Consider the following 22,696-nt stretch of genomic DNA (forward strand, 5'->3'; position numbering starts at 1 on the left):
TGGAGAATGAAGAATTGCACATTTCCACTAAACTAAAGTGGCTGATTAGATTTAGGGATGTCACAGTGAGAAACACTTCTATATAAACTTGGAACAACACTGGAATTACCGATAACACTGAGGGGAGGGGGAGTATTCTGAATGTGCGGTCGGCTTTTCACTTTTACTTTTGAATCCGCGATCACGCATACTCTGTGTATAGGCCTATAATTCGTGGGCATCAGGGAGCCGCTATCTAAATGCGGGGTATTGAAATCGCTTTTGAATGTGCGCTCTTTCACTGTTTCTCCATGTATAGGGAGCGGCAGTACAGACCACACATTTTACAAGATGAGTCAATGATGCTTAGGATCTGTTGCACACCAAATCCTCCACCATCAGTCATCTCCTTACTCTCTTCATGTGATATGTGATCTGATTTTGACTCCTACTGCACAGTACTGCGACTCTGCAGCATGTGCTGTATGGAGCAGACCAGATGCTTTTTTGTTTACAATTGTAGCGTCTATTGTCCAACTGATCTAAATGGTTTTTATTTCTATAAAAACGGAAAACCACAGTGTCTATGCAACAATGGCCAAGCAATGCAACACCGTTAACACCAACTACCGCAGCAAGCCTGATTAGATTTGAAAAAAATATTAAAATTATAAACACCTTTTTATGTTTATATACATGCCTGGAATATTTGGACAGAATTATGTCCATAAACTGTCCATTTGTTCACAAACAGAGGATATATGTTTGGCATGTGTATGTCTTCAACATTAATAGTAATAATAAATGTTTCTTAAGCACCAAATCAGCATATTAGAATGATTTCTGAAGGATCATTTGACACTAGAGTAATGGCTGCTGAAAATTCAGTTTTGCATCACAGGAATAAATTACATTTTAAAATAGAACATTTATTTTATTAAAATATACACCTAAATGATTATTAGGAACACCTGTTCAATTTCTCATTAATGCAATTATCTAATCAACCAATCACATGGCAGTTGCTTCAATGCATTTAGGGGTGTGGTCCTGGTCAAGACAATCTCCTGAACTACAAACTGAATGTCAGAATGGGAAAGAAAGGTGATTTAAGCAATTTTGAGCGTGGCATGGTTGTTGGTGCCAGACGGGCCGGTCTGAGTATTTCACAATCTGCTCAGTTACTGGGATTTTCACCCACAACCATTTCTAGGGTTTACAAAGAATGGTGTGAAAAGGGAAAAACATCCAGTATGCGGCAGTCCTGTGGGCGAAAATGCCTTGTTGATGCTAGAGGTCAGAGGAGAATAGGCCGACTGATTCAAGCTGATAAAAGAGCAACTTTGACTGAAATAACCACTTGTTACAACTGAGGTATGCAGCAAAGCATTTGTGAAGCCACAACACGCACAACCTTGAGGCGGATGGGCTACAGCAGCAGAAGACCCCACCGGGTACCATTCATCTCCACTACAAATAGGAAAAAGAGGCTACAATTTGCACAAGCTCACCAAAATTGGACCGTTGAAGACTGGAAAAATGTTGCCTGGTCTGATGAGTCTCGATTTCTGTTGAGACATTCAGATGGTAGAGTCAGAATTTGGCGTAAACAGAATGAGAACATGGATCCATCATGCCTTGTTACCACTGTGCAGGCTGGTGGTGGTGGTGTAATGGTATGGGGGATGTTTTCTTGGCACACTTTAGGCCCCTTAGTGCCAATTGGGCATCGTTTAAATGCCACGGCCTACCTGAGCATTGTTTCTGACCATGTCCATCCCTTTATGACCACCATCTACCCATCCTCTGATGGCTACTTCCAGCAGGATAATGCACCATGTCACAAAGCTTGAATCATTTCAAATTGATTTCTTGAACATGACAATGAGTTCTCTGTACTAAAATGGCCCCCACACTCACCAGATCTCAACCCAATAGAGCATCTTTGGGATGTGGTGGAACGGGAGCTTTGTGCCCTGGATGTGCATCCCACAAATCTCCATCAACTGCAAGATGCTATCCTATCAATATGGGCCAACATTTCTAAAGAATGCTTTCAGCACCTTGTTGAATCAATGCCACGTAGAATTAAAGCAGTTCTGAAGGCGAAAGGGGGTCAAACACAGAATTAGTATGGTGTTCCTATTAATCCTTTAGGTGAGTGTATTACAGGGCTTTCCTGTAGCTCAAACAGTAGAGTGTGGCGTCATGGGTTCCATTCCCAGGGAAAGCAACAACTGACAAAATGTAAAATGTGTACCTTGAATACAATGGAAGTCGCTTTGGATAAAAGCGTCTGCCAAATGCATAAGCGTAAAAAGCAAATATACTTTAAAATTTAATATTTCACAATAGTTCTGTTTTACTGTATTTTTGATTAAATTAATGAAGCCTTGCTTTATAGTACTAATTTTTAAATGGTATCATGATAATTGCTATATGATAACAATATCTTGATGTGTGCTCTCTTACCGCTGGAGGAAGACAGTAGCGGGGCAGCCCTGATACCAGAAGGTGTGCTACCATTGTTGCCATGACCCAAAATTCCAGACCCGTGCAGACCGTTGCCACCACTTGTTGCACTGTTCACACTGATGCTGGACAGAACGGACACAGGCTGGGAGGAAAATGGCATCGATGAGGGGGCGAGAGAGTTCACACTGTCCACACTGGTATACTGAGGACACATACACAGAGAGGTGTTACAGGCAGTGGAGGTGGTGAGGGGAGAATGTGTGTGCCTGTGCATCCTACAGAACTCACTGTAAGTGAAGATGTGGTGCAAAGTGCCGACACAGAGGAATGGCCACTGCTCACATGACTACAGGAAAAACAGGAAGTGTCACAGATATATGTAGCCAACATAACATTTTTGAAAACATGAACATTTACATCAAAATGTACATAAATGAGTAATACCAAGAAAGGGTATAAAACATCTTGCTCACCTGCTGAGGGGAGGTAAGCTGGCAGAGGACAGCTCAGATGCCAGGCTGGGCAGAACAGAGCTGTGTGGTGTAACAGAAGGGGGCAACAGTGAGGATGGGGCAGATGGGGCAACACTCGTGTTGCTGCCCAGAGAGGGAGACTCTTGTTTTGGAGTGGAGGAACTCGATGTGGCTGATGGAGAAGGCATAAATGTCATACATTACAAAAATGAAGCAGTTAAATCTTTAATGCATGACACAGAAAGAAGGGTAAAACTGATGAGTTTGACTTACTGTCTAAAGCAGCAGAGGTCCTCGCACCATTGAAACCGTTCTGTCAGAGATGCAAACAAAGTGTACTGAATCAAATTAATACTAGCAGCATAACTTCCTTGATGTGCGGTGCACTAAAGAAATAGTGCATACATGGTACAACATGGCAGCACATACACAACTGTTCAAATGTTTGGGGTCAGTAAGATTTTTTTTATGTTTTTGAAAGCAGTATCTTAGGGTGTACTCACTAGGCACGGTTGTCTTGTACCTTGCCCGAGAAATCATAATATGCTGATTTGGTGTAAGACATTCCTATCAATGTTGAAAACAGTTGTGCTGCTTAATAATTTTGTGGAAACCAAGATACATTTTATGATTTCTTTGATGAATAGAAAGTTCAAAAGATCAGCGTTTATTTGAAATAGAAATAAGTATTATTCAAAAAAAGAGAAGAATATCTTACTGACCCCAAACTTTTAGACGGTAGTGTACATTTTTTAAATTTTTGGTTAACATATCCCTAAGTTTCACAGCTCTCTTTTTGTACTTACCGTCACAGGTCCAGAAGGCTCCTTGCTCTGAGAAAAGGTCAGTCTTGAGTGAGGGGCCACACCGCAATCAAAGCTGTTACCCGCCGATGATGCAGCAGAGGAGGAAGAGGAAGATGAGGAGGACGAGGGGGCTGTAACTGAGCTGGGGGTGGTGTGGGAGGGGGCGAGGCTCGGGAGAGGTACCGAGGGAGAGGGGTAGATGCTGTCAGAAGAGGCCAGAGGCAGCAGCAAAGGGACCGGACTGGTCAGAGATTCACTGCAGGGGAGATCATGGGAAACGTATTAGCATGCAGAATGGAGAGTTTTTAAAGCTAAAGCACGTTGGTTTAAAATACATGCGCTGAGAGTTTTAGGAAAATCAGCAATACATGAAGTCCACTGCTCAAAGAAAAAGAAAAAGCCCTTAAATTCAATTTAGACAACAGCGAGACCATTTTGTCTTCATTATATCCATTTCTCCCACTAACTGACCTGATTGGTTTAGAGTAAAGGCTACTCTGTGACTGAGGAACCACTGCAGCCTCCCTTATGGGTTCACTGTTGCAGTTCTCTGACTGGCCGAAGTCTGGCAGGGCAGATTCTGAACCAAAGTCCAGGGCACCAAACTGAACATTTAGACCGGACACATCTGCTGACCCGGGCATCTCTACCGCAGATGCGGGAATCTGGATGTGTTCAAACACAAACAGTAAACAGACAGTATATACACACTGACAAAGCATCAACGAAAACAAAAAAGCTTTGTAACAGTTACAGGGTTTTATAACATTTACATAGCCACATTAAATTGATCAAAATTGAAGTTTCCACTTTTCTCAACAATGATAATAAGAAATGTTTCTTGAGCACCATTTGAGCATATTAGAATTATTTCTGAAGGATCATGTGACACTGAAGACTGGAGTTAAATTGTAATAATATTTCACAATACTCCTGTTTTTACGGTATTTCTGATCAAATAAATGCAGCCTTGTGATCACGTTTTGACTTCTATCAAAAAATCTTACCGATCCAAAACTTCAAACACATGCAAAAGAAAAAAATAAGAGATTTCAACATAAAATCAAAATGGACTAAACTATGCTCGAGCGATTCCTCTGTGCATTTTCTTCTTCATAACTCGCTCCCCCCTCCATTCTGGTAACACCCACTTTTTACGATTTAATAAATTCCAGATGGATACAATCAAGCCCCACCCTACACCCTTTCTGGCTAAAAAAAAATCCCACTGAACCCAGAAATAAGCCAGATTATACAAGCAAAATAGGATGCGAAGGCCATTTCATGTATATTTATCTACAAACTGTAGCAGGCAATAGAGAGCTCAGCACGAGATCTTACAAAGCATTCCACCTCAATGTATTTTAAATCTTTAGTCACCTTGGAAGTGGGAGGTATCCGTCGCTTTTGTGTCTTTATCTGCCGCTGCTGTGTGCTGCTGCCCTGAGAGTCGGCAGCCTGTGAGGGGGCCATCGAGGGCCCGTCACGGTGCTGTGATGGTTCTGGTGCTTTCGGAAAGGCTTCCAGTGTTCCCGAGGCAGGCGAAGGGGTGCTCAATGGGGGAGGGCTGGGCTGCCTGGCTAGAGGCCCCGTGTGGGTCAGGGAGCCCTGCTGTCGCTGGGCAAGTTGGCTTAGCACCAAAGATGGCTCTGGCTGCATTTGAAACTCCCCTACAGGGAAAACAATACCGAAAAAACATGCTCACACCAAGTCACATGTGACTAACTAAAAAAAGTTTTGGGATGCAGTCTGAAGAAGTTGATAGGAATCAATTAATGCATAGCCACATGTTTGAAAGTATGAACAAGTTTGCGTTTCCAGGCCAGTAAAGCAATTGTAACACTCACGACTGAATTGGGACGGGAGTGAAGCAGAGCTCTGTGTTCCAGGAGGTTTGATGTCCCAGGAAGAGGAGGGCACTGAAATCCCCGTCCCCACCAGGCCCCCTACAGGGGTGCAGTTGGTCCCTGTGCTGGAGGGCTGGGAGGTAAGCTGCCCAAGACCAGGCCCCTTCAGCTGTTCCAGTATTTGCTGCCCGGCCGTCTGCCCGAGTTTTGGACCACCCAGCTCTCCAAAACCAGAACCCAAAACAGAGGACTGGGAAAAGACACAAAGGAAAGGTGCCATTAGGAAACCCATTCAGATCTCACTATATCAGCACTCTCGATATTACACAATAAACTGTGAAAAGGTCCTTTTTAAAGGGATAGTTCACCCAAAAAATTTAAATTCTGTCATTATTTACTCACCCTCAACTTGTTCCAAACCTGTATGAGTTTCTTTTTTCTGTTGAGCACAAAAGAACATATTTTGAAGAATGATGCTAACCAGACATTCGACGGGACCCATTGACTTTCATAGTATTTATTTTCCTACTATGGAAGTCAATGGCTATTTTTCAACTGTTTGATTACCAACATTCTTTAAAATATGTTCTTTTGTGCTCAACAGAAAAAAGAAACTCATACTCAACTATCCCTTTAAGCACCCTGCCAGTCATTGCCATTCGTTTGCTAGGAAAACAGTTCTGTAAGTGCTATAAATCATGCCTGTGGATTGTCTCACCAGAGTGGCGTGTGTGTAGCTGTTGGAGGCAGAAGATGTGCCTCCATTTCGAGCAGGCTGGTGGTGGGAGTTGGTGAAGACCAGACTGTGGCCGAGCCCCTGAGAGGAGCCCACGGCCTTCAGACCCCCCGCCTCTTCTCGATCCACAGGCTTCTGCAGCAGAGATGCTAGATCCAGACTACAACAAACAAACAATACAGTCAGTGAAATAAACACAAGACATTATATTCACGATGCAATGCTATAATCATCATATGTTTGGAATGCTATGTTTGAAAACTTTGAAAATAATAGATATCCTAAGATTTGTCTTTGCTGAACTCAAACACATGAAATGAGAACCCCAGCTCTGACTTTATTACCTCTGGCCAGGTGTGATGTGGTTCTCAGTTGGAGGTGCACAAGAGGACGTGAACACTTTGGTCTCAGAGAGCTTTGGAGATCAAAAAGGGCCAGTTAGGGCTAAATTAATAGGCTAAATATTGTATATGACTATAGTGTACAAATATGAGGGAAGGATTTAAATTATACAAAAAAATATAAAGAGTATATATAGTATTTGTAATAGTACTATAATATATAATAATTATATTACACTTATATTATATAATATATGAAAAGAGATTGTACAGATGTACCAAATATAAGTATTATAATTATATAGTACAGAATTATATATAAACCATAAATATATAATATTAATATTATTGATAATAATAATAATAATAATAATAAACATAAATAACATAAGAAGAGCAATACTGCATAATACATTAATAATAAAAGAATCACTATCGTCTACATATGAATCTACAACATTTCTGGACAACACATATACCATGTCTTTTCAGGCTTATTAATTTCAAGCTCTGCAAATCCCATAATGCATAGGAGGTTAATTATAGAGCATGACTCACACTCACATCTTCACTCCAGTCTTCAGCTGCCCACTCGTCCAGAGTGTTCTGCCATGCCACTGAATGTGTCAAAGAGAGAAAGAGAGATGAGAGAGGGCCAAAGGATTGTGAAAAGTTCTGTGCAACAGAGGTGCGTCTCTCACCTGTCCCATCTGTAGTGTCGTTGGCCCCTGTCTCCCAGACATCAGCGTGCGAGTTTGATGTCCCACTGTCTGTGGTGTAGTCTGCAGGGTTAAAGGTCCTGCAGGGGGATACACAGAGTGTGAGAATGGGTTTTAGGTGGCTGTATGATAATGAAAATTGATTATAGGTTCAAAAATATTTGAGTGATACTCACCCCATCCCCTGTGCTGTAAACCTGCTGGTAATCGGAGCCCGACCTCTGCCTCTACCTCCAGACACTGTTAATAAAAAAACAAAACAATAATAATAAAAGTTCCTAAGCACTTATAAAAATGCAAGCACTAGGGATGGGTCAGGATGGTCAAATACCCCAATTGTCCAACAGCTCAATTTTTTTCTTAGAGTTTCATCTTTAAGTTATTTAGCACTTAAAATGGGGAAACGCAACTTCTCAGAGGTTTTAATGCGCTGATGACAGTCTACAGCTTCTATAACTGTCAGGGGCTAAAACACACTTAAAACCCAGGAGAAATTCATCCCCTTTAAAGCACCACCACTACAGACATCAAAGCACTGCTTTCAACAATAAATCGACACTAACTGTCAGACTTCAAATCACCGGCGGGAAGTAACATTCTTATCTCAGTGTTTTATGAGGACCATGGTCAATTCAGTGTAATAAAAGGTTTGATTTATTTATTTGTTGAATATGTGTCAGTCACCCTACTGAAGCACCATATCCATACATTTCACAAAAAAAAAAACATGTCTGATCAGTGCAGGGTGGATATGAGCCTAGTTATACAGGGCTTCCCCTTGTCCTAAAAACCGGACTAGTTGATTTCGTAAACAGTTTTCCACATGCCTAATAAGCACAATTAATGTGAATGATATGATGTTTATACTGCGTGTGTGTGTGTGGGCTCACCTCTCCCTCTGCCCCTGCGGCCACGGTCAGCACCTCTCTCAACAGGAGCAGGGTCCACACCATTCTCCTCTGTCCTTGCTATACAGATTACAACATGAGATCACACATAAGCCATTTAAAACCTACCTCACACACAAATTTAATTTGTAAAAACAAAACAACAAGTGCAAATGTTGTTGCGCCAACACTATTTGCTCTGAATCTGATGCCAATTTTATTTTTATTTTCATGGGGGAGGGTGGGGAGGGGTCTGGATACCTGAATTAATTGTTGCCATCCACAAAAAAAAAAACCTAACCTAAATATTTTAATAAAATAAAAATGTAAATGATCACAGTAATTCAGTTTGAAGAAGATCGCAGTTTCCTCATTAAAATTCATGGTTGCTGTGTGTATAGGCATACTATAACTAGAACTACAGCACAAATATAAGAAAATAGATCACAGGCATGCAGACGTGGTGGCATTGCTATACGTTTCCAAAATTGCACCTAGATATTGTCTAAATATTGCTGCTGGATACACTTTGCCACTACATGCACTTTCTGATTGGATAGCTATCTGATCATGAAAATACCAGACTACAATCTGAGGTTACACTTTATTATAAGGTGTCATTGTTACAGTGTAATTATATAGTTAAGTACTGAGTAATATTAATTAAAAAACATGTACTTACTATGGGGTTACGGTAGGATGATGGTTTTGTTTGATGGTTAGTTGCATGTAATTATGCATAATTTACTGTTATTAAATGGTAACTACATGTTATATACGTAACAAGAACACTGTAAAATAAAGTGTTACCCAATCTGATCAATCAAACCACTTCAGGATGCAACTGGACAAAAAAAAAGTAGTGAGACTAAATTATTTTACCAGTGCTAATGCCACTCCTATTTCTACTATTTGATCTTGAAATTAGCTGATGATTAATAAAATGCAGCTCATATCTGCTGCTTTTGTTGATGTGAACTGAACTGAATTTGTAAATAGCACAGGAATTGAAGATCGGATTTAAACTTGTTTTGCAGAGAGACATTTATGTGGCCAAGTGCAAATGAACAGATTTAACAAGCGGGTTGCTATCGGATCAGTAAAAACACATTAAGAGACAAGTGTAAACAGGCCTTAAACAGCTATGTAAAAAAACAAGGAAACCTCATTAACACACTCACCTGGCCTGTTGCGACTGGTCCCTCTGCCACGGCGACTCGCTCCTCCACGACCCTTGCTGCTTTCCCTCTCTTTCTTCTCCCTGTTCTCCTTGTTCTCCTTACTCTCAGCGGAGGTGCCATCCTTTCCAAGACTCTTCTTTTTCCCCACCGTTTCCCAGGAGGTCTGCAGAGAAAAGTTACTACTAGTTAGAACAAACAAAAAATAAAAGATGATAATCGTACAGCAGATGTTAGGCATCAATGCAGTGCCATTTTACATAACTAATTTAAATACAGGTTTGCTAATCATCCCTGTTGAATCCTCATTACTGATGAAGGACATTTAGGAGCTTGTACTGTGACACAGTGGTGGAGGCAGAGGTCTGTTATGACACAGGATTACCTTCTGATCAACACTACAGAAGTGACCCACTTTCTATTTTTGAGTTTCATTCCCAGAAATAATTCAAACAAATCCCAGTCTATAAGAAGAGGGCTCTCAAATTTCACCACTTAAGTCAGACGCTTTGTCTCTGAAATAGATTAGCGTCAGTCTCACATGAATATGGACATTAAGCACTGCGGTACATTGTTTGTTCATCATTAAGCTAAAAAAAGGGGAAAAAAACATGCAGAAAAAAAATAAAAAACATTGTTTTGCGTTTTACAGCCCAGCCACCAAACAGCTGACAGTAGCAACAACATTTTCAATAAAATCAGTTTTCCTTCTCCTTTTTCCATAACTCATCATGAGTTTTAGTGCCTACTAAGTAGTCTAGATGTGCATCACATGTGCATCTGTTAGATGGAATTCTTACCGCATCAGAGGTTCCCTCAAGCAGGAAGTTGATGGCTCTGTTGACATCCTCGTTGCAGTCGTGGAGAGCAACCATGCAATCGTCTTGGTTCTTCCCTGTAACCTCTATGAGCTATGAGCAAATATGGACAGGGGTTAAAAGAGAAGTTTAAACATCACTTTGCTCTGATGGAAGAGAGCTTCTCATACCTGTTTCACTTTATCCTCAAAATCTGCATCGTTCTTGTCATAGATCATCTGGGCCAGTCGGATCTGTTCGGCTGTAGCCTGCAATTGGAAGCACAAGTTATGAAGATCAGAATGAGTGACCAATTATTCTTAAAAAAAATAAATAAATAAAAAATAAATAAAAGGGAATTGAATGAGCAGAGTCAGATTCATGACCAGGACACATACAAGTGGAAGCAGACATGGGCCACGGAAAGTATGTTTGGCTGCTACTGTATGCATATTATAAGATTTCAAATAGTAATACTTTTTTGTCATAAGACATTAGAAGTTTCATCTCTGAAATAAAAATGTAGAAATTTAATGTAGTGAAAAATGTGTTGACTTTTGGTAGTGTAATCAAATAGCAACTAACTAAACAATTAGTGAGGATAAATTATTTGTTACATTTATATAGAGCTTTTCTTGCCACTCAAAGCACTTTACATACAAGGGGGAATCTCCTCATCCACCACCAATTTGCAGCATCCACCTGGATGATGCGACAACAGCCATATTACGCCAGAACGCCGACCACACCAGCTGATTGGTGGAGAGGAGACAGAATGATGAAGCCAAATGTATGTATGATTTTTTATATATATATATATATATATATATATATATATATATATATATATATATATATATATATATATATATATATATATATATATATATATATATATATATATATATATATATATATATATATATATATTAGAGGTGGGTATAGATAAAAAAAAATTTATCTACATTAATCTCACTGTAATCTTGGAATTAATCTAGATTAATCTTGATTAAAATGGCTCATTTGAATTCTGCCGAAGGCATTCAGAATATGTGTGCTCGTAAGTGATCGTTTGTCTTTTTGTAGTTTAAATAATAAATAACTTCTGTCCCTTTGACACCTGACGCACACATGGATCCCAAACACTGTTCCTGTGAGCTGTTTACGACTGTGTTTACGTTAAAACTCACCAAGATGGACATTGAGACATTTTTTAGTGTATTTGACCATCAATAAGATTGAAAAAGGAGCTCATTTTTGCACCTGTATGTCAGAGGCGGCTTTATTATGGTATGTGTGTGTGCGCTTCAGATGCGAGCGCGAAATCTGCGGGAATTAGTAGAATTAACGTTATGTGCAACCCCGCACGAAATTCAGACCGGTCACACCAATACTAACACGCTGTCATGAGGAAAAAAACGCCAGAACACCCCAGCGCAATGTTCAGAGGATTAACCAGACTGAATGAGAGGAGGCGGGTGCGTGTCAGCTCGCTGTCGGTCGGAGAGGAGAGGAGAGCGCAGCTTATATATCGACACTGTAGAAAATGAGTGTCGTATCGTTTGAGTAGGCACACAGGTTTGAAGACTCGTTCTCTCGCCCCCTACAGTGTAATTCGGCTAGGTATACATCCGTGCTAGAATATCAAGGTGAAAGTCATCATAGCTTGCGTAGTATAGACCCAGCTCCCAACCCAACTTTGAGAATAGATTAACGGCGATATTTTTATTATCGCCCGATAAGAGTCTCACGTTAACACAGCACGTTAATGCTGACAACGGCCCACCACTAATATATATATATATATATATATATATATATATATATATATATATATATATGGGGATGATTAGGAGGCCATGATGGACAGGGGCCAATGGGCAAATTTGGCCAGGATGCCTGTTTTTTGAGCATCCCATTACAAGCACTGTGTGAAGAGGTCACTATAAAATGGTTCAACTTATAAAAGTGTGGCTTAGCAATCCTTTCCCCTTTGTGCTCAGTCTAGCTGTTATTTTTTAATGCAAGGGTGTCTCATGTACCCCCCCCAAGCAAGCTGGAAGGTGAAGTCAAGCATATTGCATGCATTCTGGGATACAGTACCCAGCAGAGTATGTTCGTACTATATACTGCTGAAATAGTAGTGGTGGGGTATACATTTATTTTATTTTTTTATGATACAGCATAGTATCACAATATTTTGTATGGGAATATTGTATCGGGACGATAAATCAAACAGACGAGGATGGCAAGTATCAATATTTTCAGGGACTGAATTTCAGCTCGTACTGTGCAAAATGTTACCGTAAGCGACACGCTTATAACGCGGGAAAAAATACTAATTTGAAGTATTTCTTTCAGACTGGGATAATCACTAACAGCGCATTACTCACGCTCACACAAGTGCGCAGGAAGCGCACGCACATATTTCTGAACATGGACCATTCTGTCAATGTTTATGTGTTAGATAAACGTGTTGATTTGACACGCAAGTGCAAGCCAGCTGCGCACTGCAATGCAACAGAACTTTCACTCGCAATTACAATCAAAGAAGCTGTCTATATTTTACCATATCTACACTGTCAGCGCACTCGTTCATTATACAACACAATTGAGAAGACAAACAGCAGCAGCAGCAAAGCATGTCTAATGCTATGAGATACTGGTTATACTATACTGGGTTGGTGATACTGGTTATACTCTTTTGAAAATCAAACTGCCTTGCATTATTGTGTAGGCAATTTCACTATGAAAATAACTCTAACGTCCAAGTTATAAGCCGTTAACGGCAAATTTATGCATTTTCTTATAAACATGATAGAAATATGATTATATAAATGTGATTAAGCATTGAATTACATTTCATAACTGAATAGAGTCAACTTTAACTTGTTCATTAGGGTATTAGGGTTGTTCTTTATAAAACTGCTTAATTATATGTATTGAAAAACAAATACATTGAATTGAGTGTGCACTGCAAAGGTTTTTATTTGACATGTAATTTCTAGTAATAAATGTGTTTAAACTATGAGGAATGGAAACATTTGACATTTAAGTAAGGGATGTGGATTTGAAGATGTAAAATAAACAGTCTGAGAACCTTATGAGATAAAGATATGTGTGGACAAAGTTTGCAGTTGGGGGACATTTGCAGTTGAAAAAAAGGTAATAAATCGCAAGGTTATTGCAATACTCAACATATAACAAATGATAAGAATAATATTGTATCATGGCTTAAGTATCGTGATAATATTGTATCATGGGGCCTCTGCCGATTCCCACCCCTAAGAAATAGTAAGAGTAGCATGGTAGTATGTTATTCCTAACATAGCATATGTTTCCACATGTTCACTCACCTGAAGCTGCTTCTGTGGTTGTGTTGTCTGTGTGGTAGTGGGCAGCGCTTTGTCCCGAGTGCCCCGGGCTCGTTCGATGCCCACCGAGGTCATCATATACAGTATATACAAAACAATGTATGTACAAAACAGAAAAATCTGGAAGAAAAACAAGGCCAAAAACAGGAAGGGGTTATTATTCAGAAAACGCTTCCATTTGCTAGTTTCTAGTCCAAATATTTGCAGACACCAGACGAGGTTTTGTTTAAGCGAGCTAGCTGATGCTTTCAGCAGATCTTCCCTTCAGTGTCCCGCGTAGTGTCAGGCAAACACACAGGGGACGTATCGGATTTCCTTTCTCTTAAACCCAGTTGGGCAAGATTGAGCAATACTCTGACCGCCAGAAACCCTTGTAGAAAAAACAATCGAGCCCCGCTGAAATGAAGACCATGCTACGAGACCACACTGGTGTCCGCTAACACTTCGCAACTATCCTGTAGTGTCCTTCTAAAACGCTCCCACTCAGATCACATAGCCATTTCTCATGCATACAAAACAGCAACTTAATCATCTGGCATGAGGACATGAAGGAATGTATATTACCTAACATCCTTGAATCTACACTGAAGCATGTATTTATGATCTAAATATCTAGCTATTTCACAGAAGAAATTCTCTGTCAGTTCTGCTGGTTTCATTAACCATGAAAAGCACATTTACACAACAACTTAAAATGTTGAAACAAACAAGGTAATATTAAAGGGATGGCTCACCTTAAAATGAAAATTCTGTCATCAATGTTTCATGTTGTTTCAAAACCTGCAAGATTTTCCATCTTTAACTATTTTATTTGCCATGCTGGCATATAAGCTGTCTATTTAGAAAAAAAGCATCATAAAATTAGTATGATTGATGCTCTATATTTCAAGTCTCCTTAATCCATAGTAGTTCTGTGTGAAGAAAAAGGTATACAGGTATACAAGTCCGTTATACAGGCAGTCCTCATCTAATTCAAAGGCGCAAAGTTTGATGTTAATACTGATAAATGCATTAACTAATGTTAACAGATACAACTTTAAAATTTGTGAAAATGCATTAGTAAATGTTCAAATTAATGACCTAACAATGAACAATACTTCTACAGCATTTATTAACCTTAGTTAATGTTACCGATGGACTCTTACAGTTAAGTGTTACCATTTTATTTAAATTCAAACAGTCAAGCTTAAAGATGGCTATATAAATATCTACACGAAGTCCATAGTTTTGAAAATAAATACATATATGTATATTGTATGTATATTCCCACACATTAGTTGCTATTTCAGAACACTTGATTATTTTGATTATTCTATTTTAGAACACTTAATAATAATAATTTGTTATATTTATAAAGCGTTTTTCTAGGCACTCAAAGCGTTTTACATAGAAGGGGGGAATCTCCTCATCCACCACCAATGTGCAGCATCCACCTGGATGATATGACGGCAGCCATATTGCACCAGAACGGCCACCACACACCAGCTGATTGGTGGAGAGGAGACAGAGTAATGAAGCCAATCGTATATATATATATATGGGGATGATTAGGAGGCCATGATGGACAGAGGCCAATGGGCAAATTTGGCCAGGATGCCGGGGTTACACCCCTACTGTGATTTTTAATGACCACAGAGAGTCAGGACCTCGATTTAACGTCTCATCCGAAGGACGGGTCGATCTAGTTTTGATCGATCTAATAAAAACAACAAAATGTGTGTTATAGTGGCGTTAAAAAAATAACTGAAATTGGATACATTTCTGATTTGTTTCTCATGTCACTAGCTTTAAATATGCAACTTTGCTTGCAAACGAATGCATAAAAATGACCAGGTGGATAAACTAATGCTCACAGATGGTAACAATCGTGACATTAAACATTGGGTCAGACTAATACATGCCAGTGTAAAGGCATGTATTTTTGTCACACTGTTTTAACTGTTTGAGGTCCTACTAATGATAGCGTCCTCTCAGCCTCAACTGCTGTCATTTTTCTACTAATGCAGCATCTAGTTAAATGAATTACTATATGAAAATAGGTTGTGCACTGTATACTAGGGATGCCACAATTCTCAATATAATATTGAACCGTTCGGTACGGCATTCACGGTTCAATACGCGCTTGTGAAGCGTATTGCTCGGTTTTGCTAATTTAATTAATTATTTTTCTACAAATTCTATCCTTTGCCTCCATCCCAATACTGAACAACGCGACATACATTCACATCACATCTTTAGTGGTAGAGTTATACTCACGGAACACTATAGTTATTCACAATCAAGAAAGTTCATTCTTTGCATGCGTTTTAAAACCTTGCCGGCTCATTCGCGTGCACGGTTTTAACATTCGCTTTTCCGAGCGTGCGCACTAAACGCCTGTCAAACACGTGATTACTGAACTAAGTAGTCGTCTTACTGCGCTAATACTGTCAAATACACACACGGTTAACATAAACAGTCTGTTATGTCTAAAGTGAAAGTAAAATCGGCGTGCGTCTGTATATTAGATGCACGCAGGTCTTAAACTGACAGCAGCGCAGCCTATAGTGAACACGCTGTCCTTAAAGGGACAGTTCACCTGTAAAATGATATAATTATTTACTCACTCTAATATTGTTCCAAACCTGTATTAATTTCTCGATGACAGAATTTTCATCTCTTTAATGTTAATACAACAACAAAATACAAAGAGAAAATCACTCACTGCTCTTGACTGAAAAACTAATACAGTAGCTTTAATAAGAATCAATGTAATCAAAGTATATTTTATAGTGAAGTCTATGTAGTGTTTTATTTTTACATTTATTCATTCAATTTCATACTTAAATGCTGCTGTACAGCTCTGAGCTGCCAGTGTAAATCTTTATATATATTTATTTTATATTATACAATACGCTAGGAATGTGTACAAGGGTTTTTTTTGAAGTAAAGTTTTAAGTTAAAGTAAGGTTTTTCAATTCTTTTAAAGGTAGGGTAGGTAGGATTTGGTCAAAAAACTTTTTTTCCAAATTTGTTTAAACTTTCTTTATATATCAATACATAATCAAAATGTAAGTACTCTGAAAAAGAAAGTATGAAAATTGAGTGCCTGTAGACCTCTCACGACTGTTTTAAAGACAGCTCATTATTTCCATTCACTCCACCTTCTCCCTTCTGGGCTCTTTCCAAAGCCACGCCCCCAAAACACATGAACACGCTACGCCGACCGCACAGCTGGAGGAAGACGCATTATTTACCTGAGACGAGTGGAGAAGAAGGAGCGGAGTGCATATAGTGACATCATGTCAGAATCACATGTAATAAAAACATCTAACTTTATCATTATGAATATAAACAAATAAGATGTCTTTTAGTACTCACTCTCAAGCTAGAATAACGATACTGGTAAAGTTCAAAATACACACACAACACAGTGTCTACGACACACACAGATACAAGATAAAAACATAGGTAGAGTATATAAAAACAAACCAAGGGCCGAAATAAACGTGCAGGTAAAGTTCCCGGTGAACATGGTAGAAGAGTTTAGACAGAGGGTAGTAGCTAAAGCTAACTTAGTTCTAAAAAAAAGTTCCTGGATGCGGTGTACTAGCTTTTACACATGCATTTTGTTATCTAAAGTTACATTTTGCGAAATTCAACACGACAGCGATCAACTTGAGCTAAGCATATTGAGTATTTATCATCTCTACTAATGGCTCGCTAAGTGTATAACATTGTAACTTTATGCTAAGTAATGTTATGTTAGCTATATTAGGCAGCTACGTGTGCTAGTGAGACATGCTTCATGAAACCATAATAAACCAAAAAAATGTATAATCAAAATGAAAGATTATCTGTCCAGCAGAAATACAGTCTCTTGAACTCAAACGGGTGCGCCAGGGTTGCCAGGTTTTCACAACAACATCCGCCCAATTGCTACTCAAAAAACTAGGCCAAAACAAGCCCAATCGTGTTTCTCCGGTAAAAATTGCGTTTGGGGGGTAAAATATGTGTCTTTTTGGTAGGGCTGCCTGCTAAAATTCGCAAATCCCGGGGCAAAACATCACATAATTGGGGTAGCTTCAACCCGCGGACATGAAAAACAGCCCGCGGCAAGTGTTTGAAGTAGCCCGACTTGGCAACAGTGGGGCACGCGCATGTGGGCAGATCCTGGAGCCAAAGCGGCGGTAGCCATGGTAGCGAGAGAGAGTGACAGTCGCCCCAGCCAATCACTTGATTCGGCCCGAACGAAAATAATGAGCGGTGTTTATTGCAGATTAAAAAGTCTAGAGTCACTCGATTTTTATACTCTCTTTTTCAGAGTACTTAAATTTTAATTATGTATTGACATATAAAGACAGTTTAAACAAATTTGGACAAAAGTGTTTTAGATCAGACTTACCTACCCCACCTTTAAGTAAAAAAAAGAGAGTATTGCAATAAAAAAGTATTTTTTCTCCTCAACCTCTTGCTGTTCCTGTCGCCTAAGAATAGAATAGCAAAAAACTGATGTGACAAGCCATCAGAACTAGGGATGCACCGAAATGAAAATTCTTGGCCGAAACCGAAAACCGAAAAAGAGGAAACCAAGGCCGAAAGCTGAAAACCGAAACACCGAAATAAATTATGCCAAATATTAGTACCATAGCATTTATGGCTATGACTGTGTACCTATTACTAAAATCAAGGCATTGCAATTGCATACATTAATATTAACGTTTCAAAGAATAAATCAATTACAAGTTATGCCAATATTTATTTAGCACATTGCAACAATGCACAGTATAAAATAAAATTCAAACTAAAATGTTTAACTTGACCCCACTCATTTGAACATTAAATAATAATGTACAGGCCTACAGAAAGGTTTTTAAATTAAATGTTCTCTCATAAAAACAAAGTGCATTTAGGTCTAGTGCATTTAAAAATTTTCTCTGTAGGACTACTACAAGAAAGTGCATTCAGAACAAGTGCAACTGCTTAAAGATAAAACTATTTTCTCTGTAGGCCTTCAACATAATAGTGTATCAAAGCAAAGACTGCCATAGCCCATATGTTAACTGTAGAATAGGGGTGTAGCGGTACACAAAACTGACGGTTCGGTACAGCAGTTTTACAAAATGGCTTTTTATTTATTTTTATTGGTTAACTGAAAAAAAAAAGTCTGTCCTTAAATGAATTAAATTATAACTAAAAGTTTATTGAATATATTGCTCTAAACTATATAGGGAGCCCTTACTTGCACATTAATATTAAAGGTTAAAAACAGAGCCCAAACTATTAGCCTAAATTCAGTTGCTATTTATTTTTAGGTCTAATAATCAACACTCAAATAACATCGTACACAAACATGTACACTTCACATAAGGCAGTTTTTGCAATAACTTCTAAATCTAATTATAAAATAGTTTTTTATCCAATTCGTTGTTGAAATATAATCATTTATACACAGTGTCTGTCATTTTATTTAAACATACATGAAATAATCAAGACATCATTAACAGGTTAAGTAGAATATAATGAATATAACGGCTAATATAGGTCATATATTTAGTGAAAGAGTTGATTTCTCTAGTGAACGAACAGCTGTGGACACTGAGGTGCCTGAGGTAAATGATGCTACATGACTGTTTAGTTTATAGCAGTTATTGAGGGTCTTTCTGCCGTTGAAACACTGACTGAGCGATTACACCACATATGATACGTGACAGTAAGTTGTAATGTATCCTCAACACACCTTAGATGTTCATTCATGTTTATTCTTAAGGAAGAGATGATCGATCGCGCTCACAGATGATCGCGTTCACGCGCGCGCGCTGCCGCCAGATTGAAGTGTGTTCCGCGCTTAAAACATGCCCACTGTTAAAGATTGCGTTCGGTTTCACTGTGAAGTCTGGTCCTCTTCTCATCATGAGCTCTCCTCAACATGAGCTCTCGCTGTCAGTGCCTGTGCGTGGAGCAGACGTGGGTGTTTCTCAGATATACTGAAATACGTCCACACCGCAGACATGTTGCTTCAGACAAGCACGTGCAGGTCGCGGTTTCTGTTTGCGTCATCACAACATTTCGGCCATGTTGTTTCGGTGATAAAAGTCTTTCGGCCGAAAACCGAAAATGCACTTTTGGGGCATTTTCGGCCGAAAATTTTCGGTGGCCGAATATTCGGTGCATCCCTAATCAGAACCTAACCAAAAACCGTGGTTAAAAACCGAGGTATGTATTGAACCGTGGACCAACTGTATTGTTGCATCCCTACTGTATACATACCATTTCGTTATCTATGTTTCAGACCTGCAAACTCACAAAAAGGTGACATGTTTACGAAGTAAATTGTTGTAGTGGGGTAGTACATTTTCATGATTTTAACATGTAAACGAAGCATTCTGGTGCACTCTGACAAGAAAATAAAGGGAAAAGACAGCATTTGCTTCAAGTAAAAAGAAAAACAGCAATGGTAAATCGGTTACCTGTGCCTGATTAATCGCCTAAACCGATTAATCGGACGGCCTCTACTAAACGCCAATGTTTCTCACGTTCAGTAACAAACTGTGTTTGAATATCTGGAAGTTTGAGTAATAACTGCTGGATAGGGCAGGGCAATATGTAAAAAAAATAAATAAATAATAATTCTTATAGATAATCGCCTTAACATTGCAATACCTGATTATATCGTGTAGCATTGTTTTCGTTCTGTGAGCCATTTTAATCGGCGTCTAATATAGGCTGTAAGTTAAATACTAGAGTAAATATTTCATTAACGCTCTTGCAGCGTGTGTGTTTGTGACAAAAATAGACTGCCAACATCTTGTCCGCAATACCTTAATATATATGTTTTCCTTTAACTAACTGTGTAGCAGGATTTTTAGGAAGCGGATTTTTAGTGGATTACAATCTAAATTGGTTTAATTTGGTCTGTTTCTCACACAAAGCAATCATATGGCTTTGACAGACTTGTGGAACATATGGCACGAGTAATATAGACTTTTTATGAAACTTTTAAAGCTGGGTATTGGAGCTGGAGAGCCACTCTGTTTCTCTTCCAACGCAAGGAATTTGCGCTTTTGTGTTCGAAAGAAATCAGTCAAATGGGTTTGGAATGACATGGAGGTAAATTACAGGATGTACATTTTTGGCTGAGCTATTCATTTAAAAAAAAAAAAAACCTTCTTATGATTTTCCACCAAATTAAAACCTCCACTTGTGACACTACAGTACATTAGATCCTTCACATCCATGAAACTAAGACATCGGCAAGAGTTGTTGCTCACACAGAAGACAAGGCAACACACATAACATCTGTGATGGATACAGTGGGCTTTTCTTGGCAGCTAGAAGAGATCTTATTGTGCATGTTTTAACCGTTCTATGCAGTCACAGAGAAAACGCCCGAAAAACAACTTTCCAGCTAGATTCTGACGTACAAAGATCACCAGATAATTCCCAGCTTGCAATATACATCATAAAGATCTTATGGGGGGAATCTGGCTGTGCAAGCGCTGCTGGGCACAACCGATTTAATGATGACAGCAAGCAAAACAAACCACAAAAGTGATTCCACCAGCTGACAATGGTCTCATGTGGGGACATTTCTGAAATCCTTAGAAAATGGGGGGAAAAAATTATCTGGTCAGCAGACCACCCATAGCATCCTCGAATTCACAGATAGTGGGTGTATAAAACACATTTAGAAATGCAGACTGATAAACACACCAAAAAACATACAAAAATTACAATCAGTTTCATCTTTGATTATGAATTGGTAGCTAAAGTGAATAATAAGTGATCAAAAAATTAAAACAGAAGTGATAGTGAAAATTTACATTTAAAAATATTACACAAATGAGGGGGGGAATTTATGAAGATTTACTTCAACAACATTCACCAAAAACGCAGTAAAATGTAGAAAAATGTGGATTTTAAAAATGGCAACGTTATCAATTTTTTAAAATATTTTACATAAACATAATACCACTTCTGGTCAAGTGAGCATAGCTAGTTATCGGCCACTGCCAATTATCTCAAAATGGCCAAATTTCAACAATACGATTGGTTTAACACTAAAACAGACAACTTGGTTTGGCTTTTTTCAGTTTCGAACACTAATAAAATCTATTTAAAAAAAATCAGAAACCATAGACAAAAATGACAAGAAACATCTGTAACCAAAACAAAATATGTGATGGCTTCATCACATTAGAAAACTTTAAACAAACGACCATAATCAAAGCACATTCACAGATTACTGTGTTTGCTTTCTGAGTTTCTAATTTTAAAAATTAGAAGCATAAACATAACAAGGTTTTAAAAAAATATGTGATGGCTCAAACAAAGGGAATTTAGACCCAGGACCGGAGTCAGCATCCTAGTTTAACTTCAAAGATTCATTAGAGATATTTGGATACATTGAAGTTACCTATGGCATTTTTTTTGGCCCCAAGAATGTGTAAAAACTGAGTTTGTGAAGAGCACAAGCGCATACAGTTTCTGCTCTCCTTTGTCCATGATCTCTAATGTCATTTCCTCTCCAATTGTTGTAGCTTAGCTGGCTAACTCACGACCGCCCGGCGTCCTTGTTCATAACATTTAACCCCTCAAGAGCATTTAAACACCAAGATGTATATCAACATGACGTTTTTAATGTAAGGAAACTGTCTTAATAGTGACGTGGGCTTGTTGTAAAGGAATATTTGAGGAAAACGGTCTCAGAGCAGAGCTAAAGCTGAATAAGCTAAACTGAGGAGGCAAAACAAAGCCATACAAAAGGCAACACAGCCTCGAAAAACACTCCGCGACGGATTAAAACAGATGAGCGACAAAGACATGGAAATATTAACTACGTAACATATGATATATAAAGACCAGTTAGAGTCTGAAAGAGAGATTTTTTTTTTATTACCTGCTAACACGCTTCACTCAGCCAGCAGCAGACTCCGTCACGTGACCGTCACCTCGCTGCTGCCGCTTCTCTCCATGCAGATCCCACAGGCGCGCTCCCGCACCAGCAGGCACATTCACAAGTGCGCGCACACGTACACAATAACTGATGCAAATAACACAATTTAACAACTTAAGTAATGTGTCAAGACGCAACTCATAAATTGT

The 22,696-nt window shown here is 38.8% G+C and overlaps 1 protein-coding gene across 6 annotated transcripts in view; it reads right to left on the reverse strand.

Moving 5' to 3' along the window:
* The window catches only part of ubap2a (ubiquitin associated protein 2a), a 28,924-nt gene extending 6,358 nt beyond the window's left edge, over positions 1–22,566 (reverse strand). For 2 of the 6 annotated variants that reach the window (XM_079835491.1, XM_079835487.1), the window contains exons 1-19: positions 22,491–22,566; positions 13,595–13,732; positions 10,430–10,507; positions 10,242–10,352; positions 9,445–9,607; positions 8,267–8,344; positions 7,553–7,616; positions 7,359–7,456; positions 7,222–7,274; positions 6,661–6,731; positions 6,299–6,476; positions 5,581–5,830; positions 5,114–5,403; positions 4,205–4,398; positions 3,734–3,989; positions 3,201–3,240; positions 2,928–3,099; positions 2,743–2,800; positions 2,452–2,656 (exon numbers count right to left, since the gene is read on the reverse strand). In XM_079835491.1, coding sequence (XP_079691617.1) covers positions 2,452–2,656; positions 2,743–2,800; positions 2,928–3,099; positions 3,201–3,240; positions 3,734–3,989; positions 4,205–4,398; positions 5,114–5,403; positions 5,581–5,830; positions 6,299–6,476; positions 6,661–6,731; positions 7,222–7,274; positions 7,359–7,456; positions 7,553–7,616; positions 8,267–8,344; positions 9,445–9,607; positions 10,242–10,352; positions 10,430–10,507; positions 13,595–13,690 — 2,455 coding nt within the window. In that variant the 5' untranslated portion in view covers positions 13,691–13,732; positions 22,491–22,566. Of the gene's footprint in view, positions 1–1,490; positions 1,548–2,451; positions 2,657–2,742; positions 2,801–2,927; positions 3,100–3,200; positions 3,241–3,733; positions 3,990–4,204; positions 4,399–5,113; positions 5,404–5,580; positions 5,831–6,298; positions 6,477–6,660; positions 6,732–7,215; positions 7,275–7,358; positions 7,457–7,552; positions 7,617–8,266; positions 8,345–9,444; positions 9,608–10,241; positions 10,353–10,429; positions 10,508–13,594; positions 13,733–22,490 lie in introns of all 6 variants that reach the window. The other 4 variants (XM_079835490.1, XM_079835486.1, XM_079835489.1 and 1 more) reach the window with 3 other exon arrangements.
* Between the last annotated feature and the right edge of the window lie 130 nt (positions 22,567–22,696).

Source organism: Gobio gobio (genome assembly GCF_949357685.1).
Source record: "Gobio gobio genome assembly, chromosome: 14".
Taxonomy (NCBI): Eukaryota; Metazoa; Chordata; class Actinopteri; order Cypriniformes; family Gobionidae; genus Gobio; species Gobio gobio.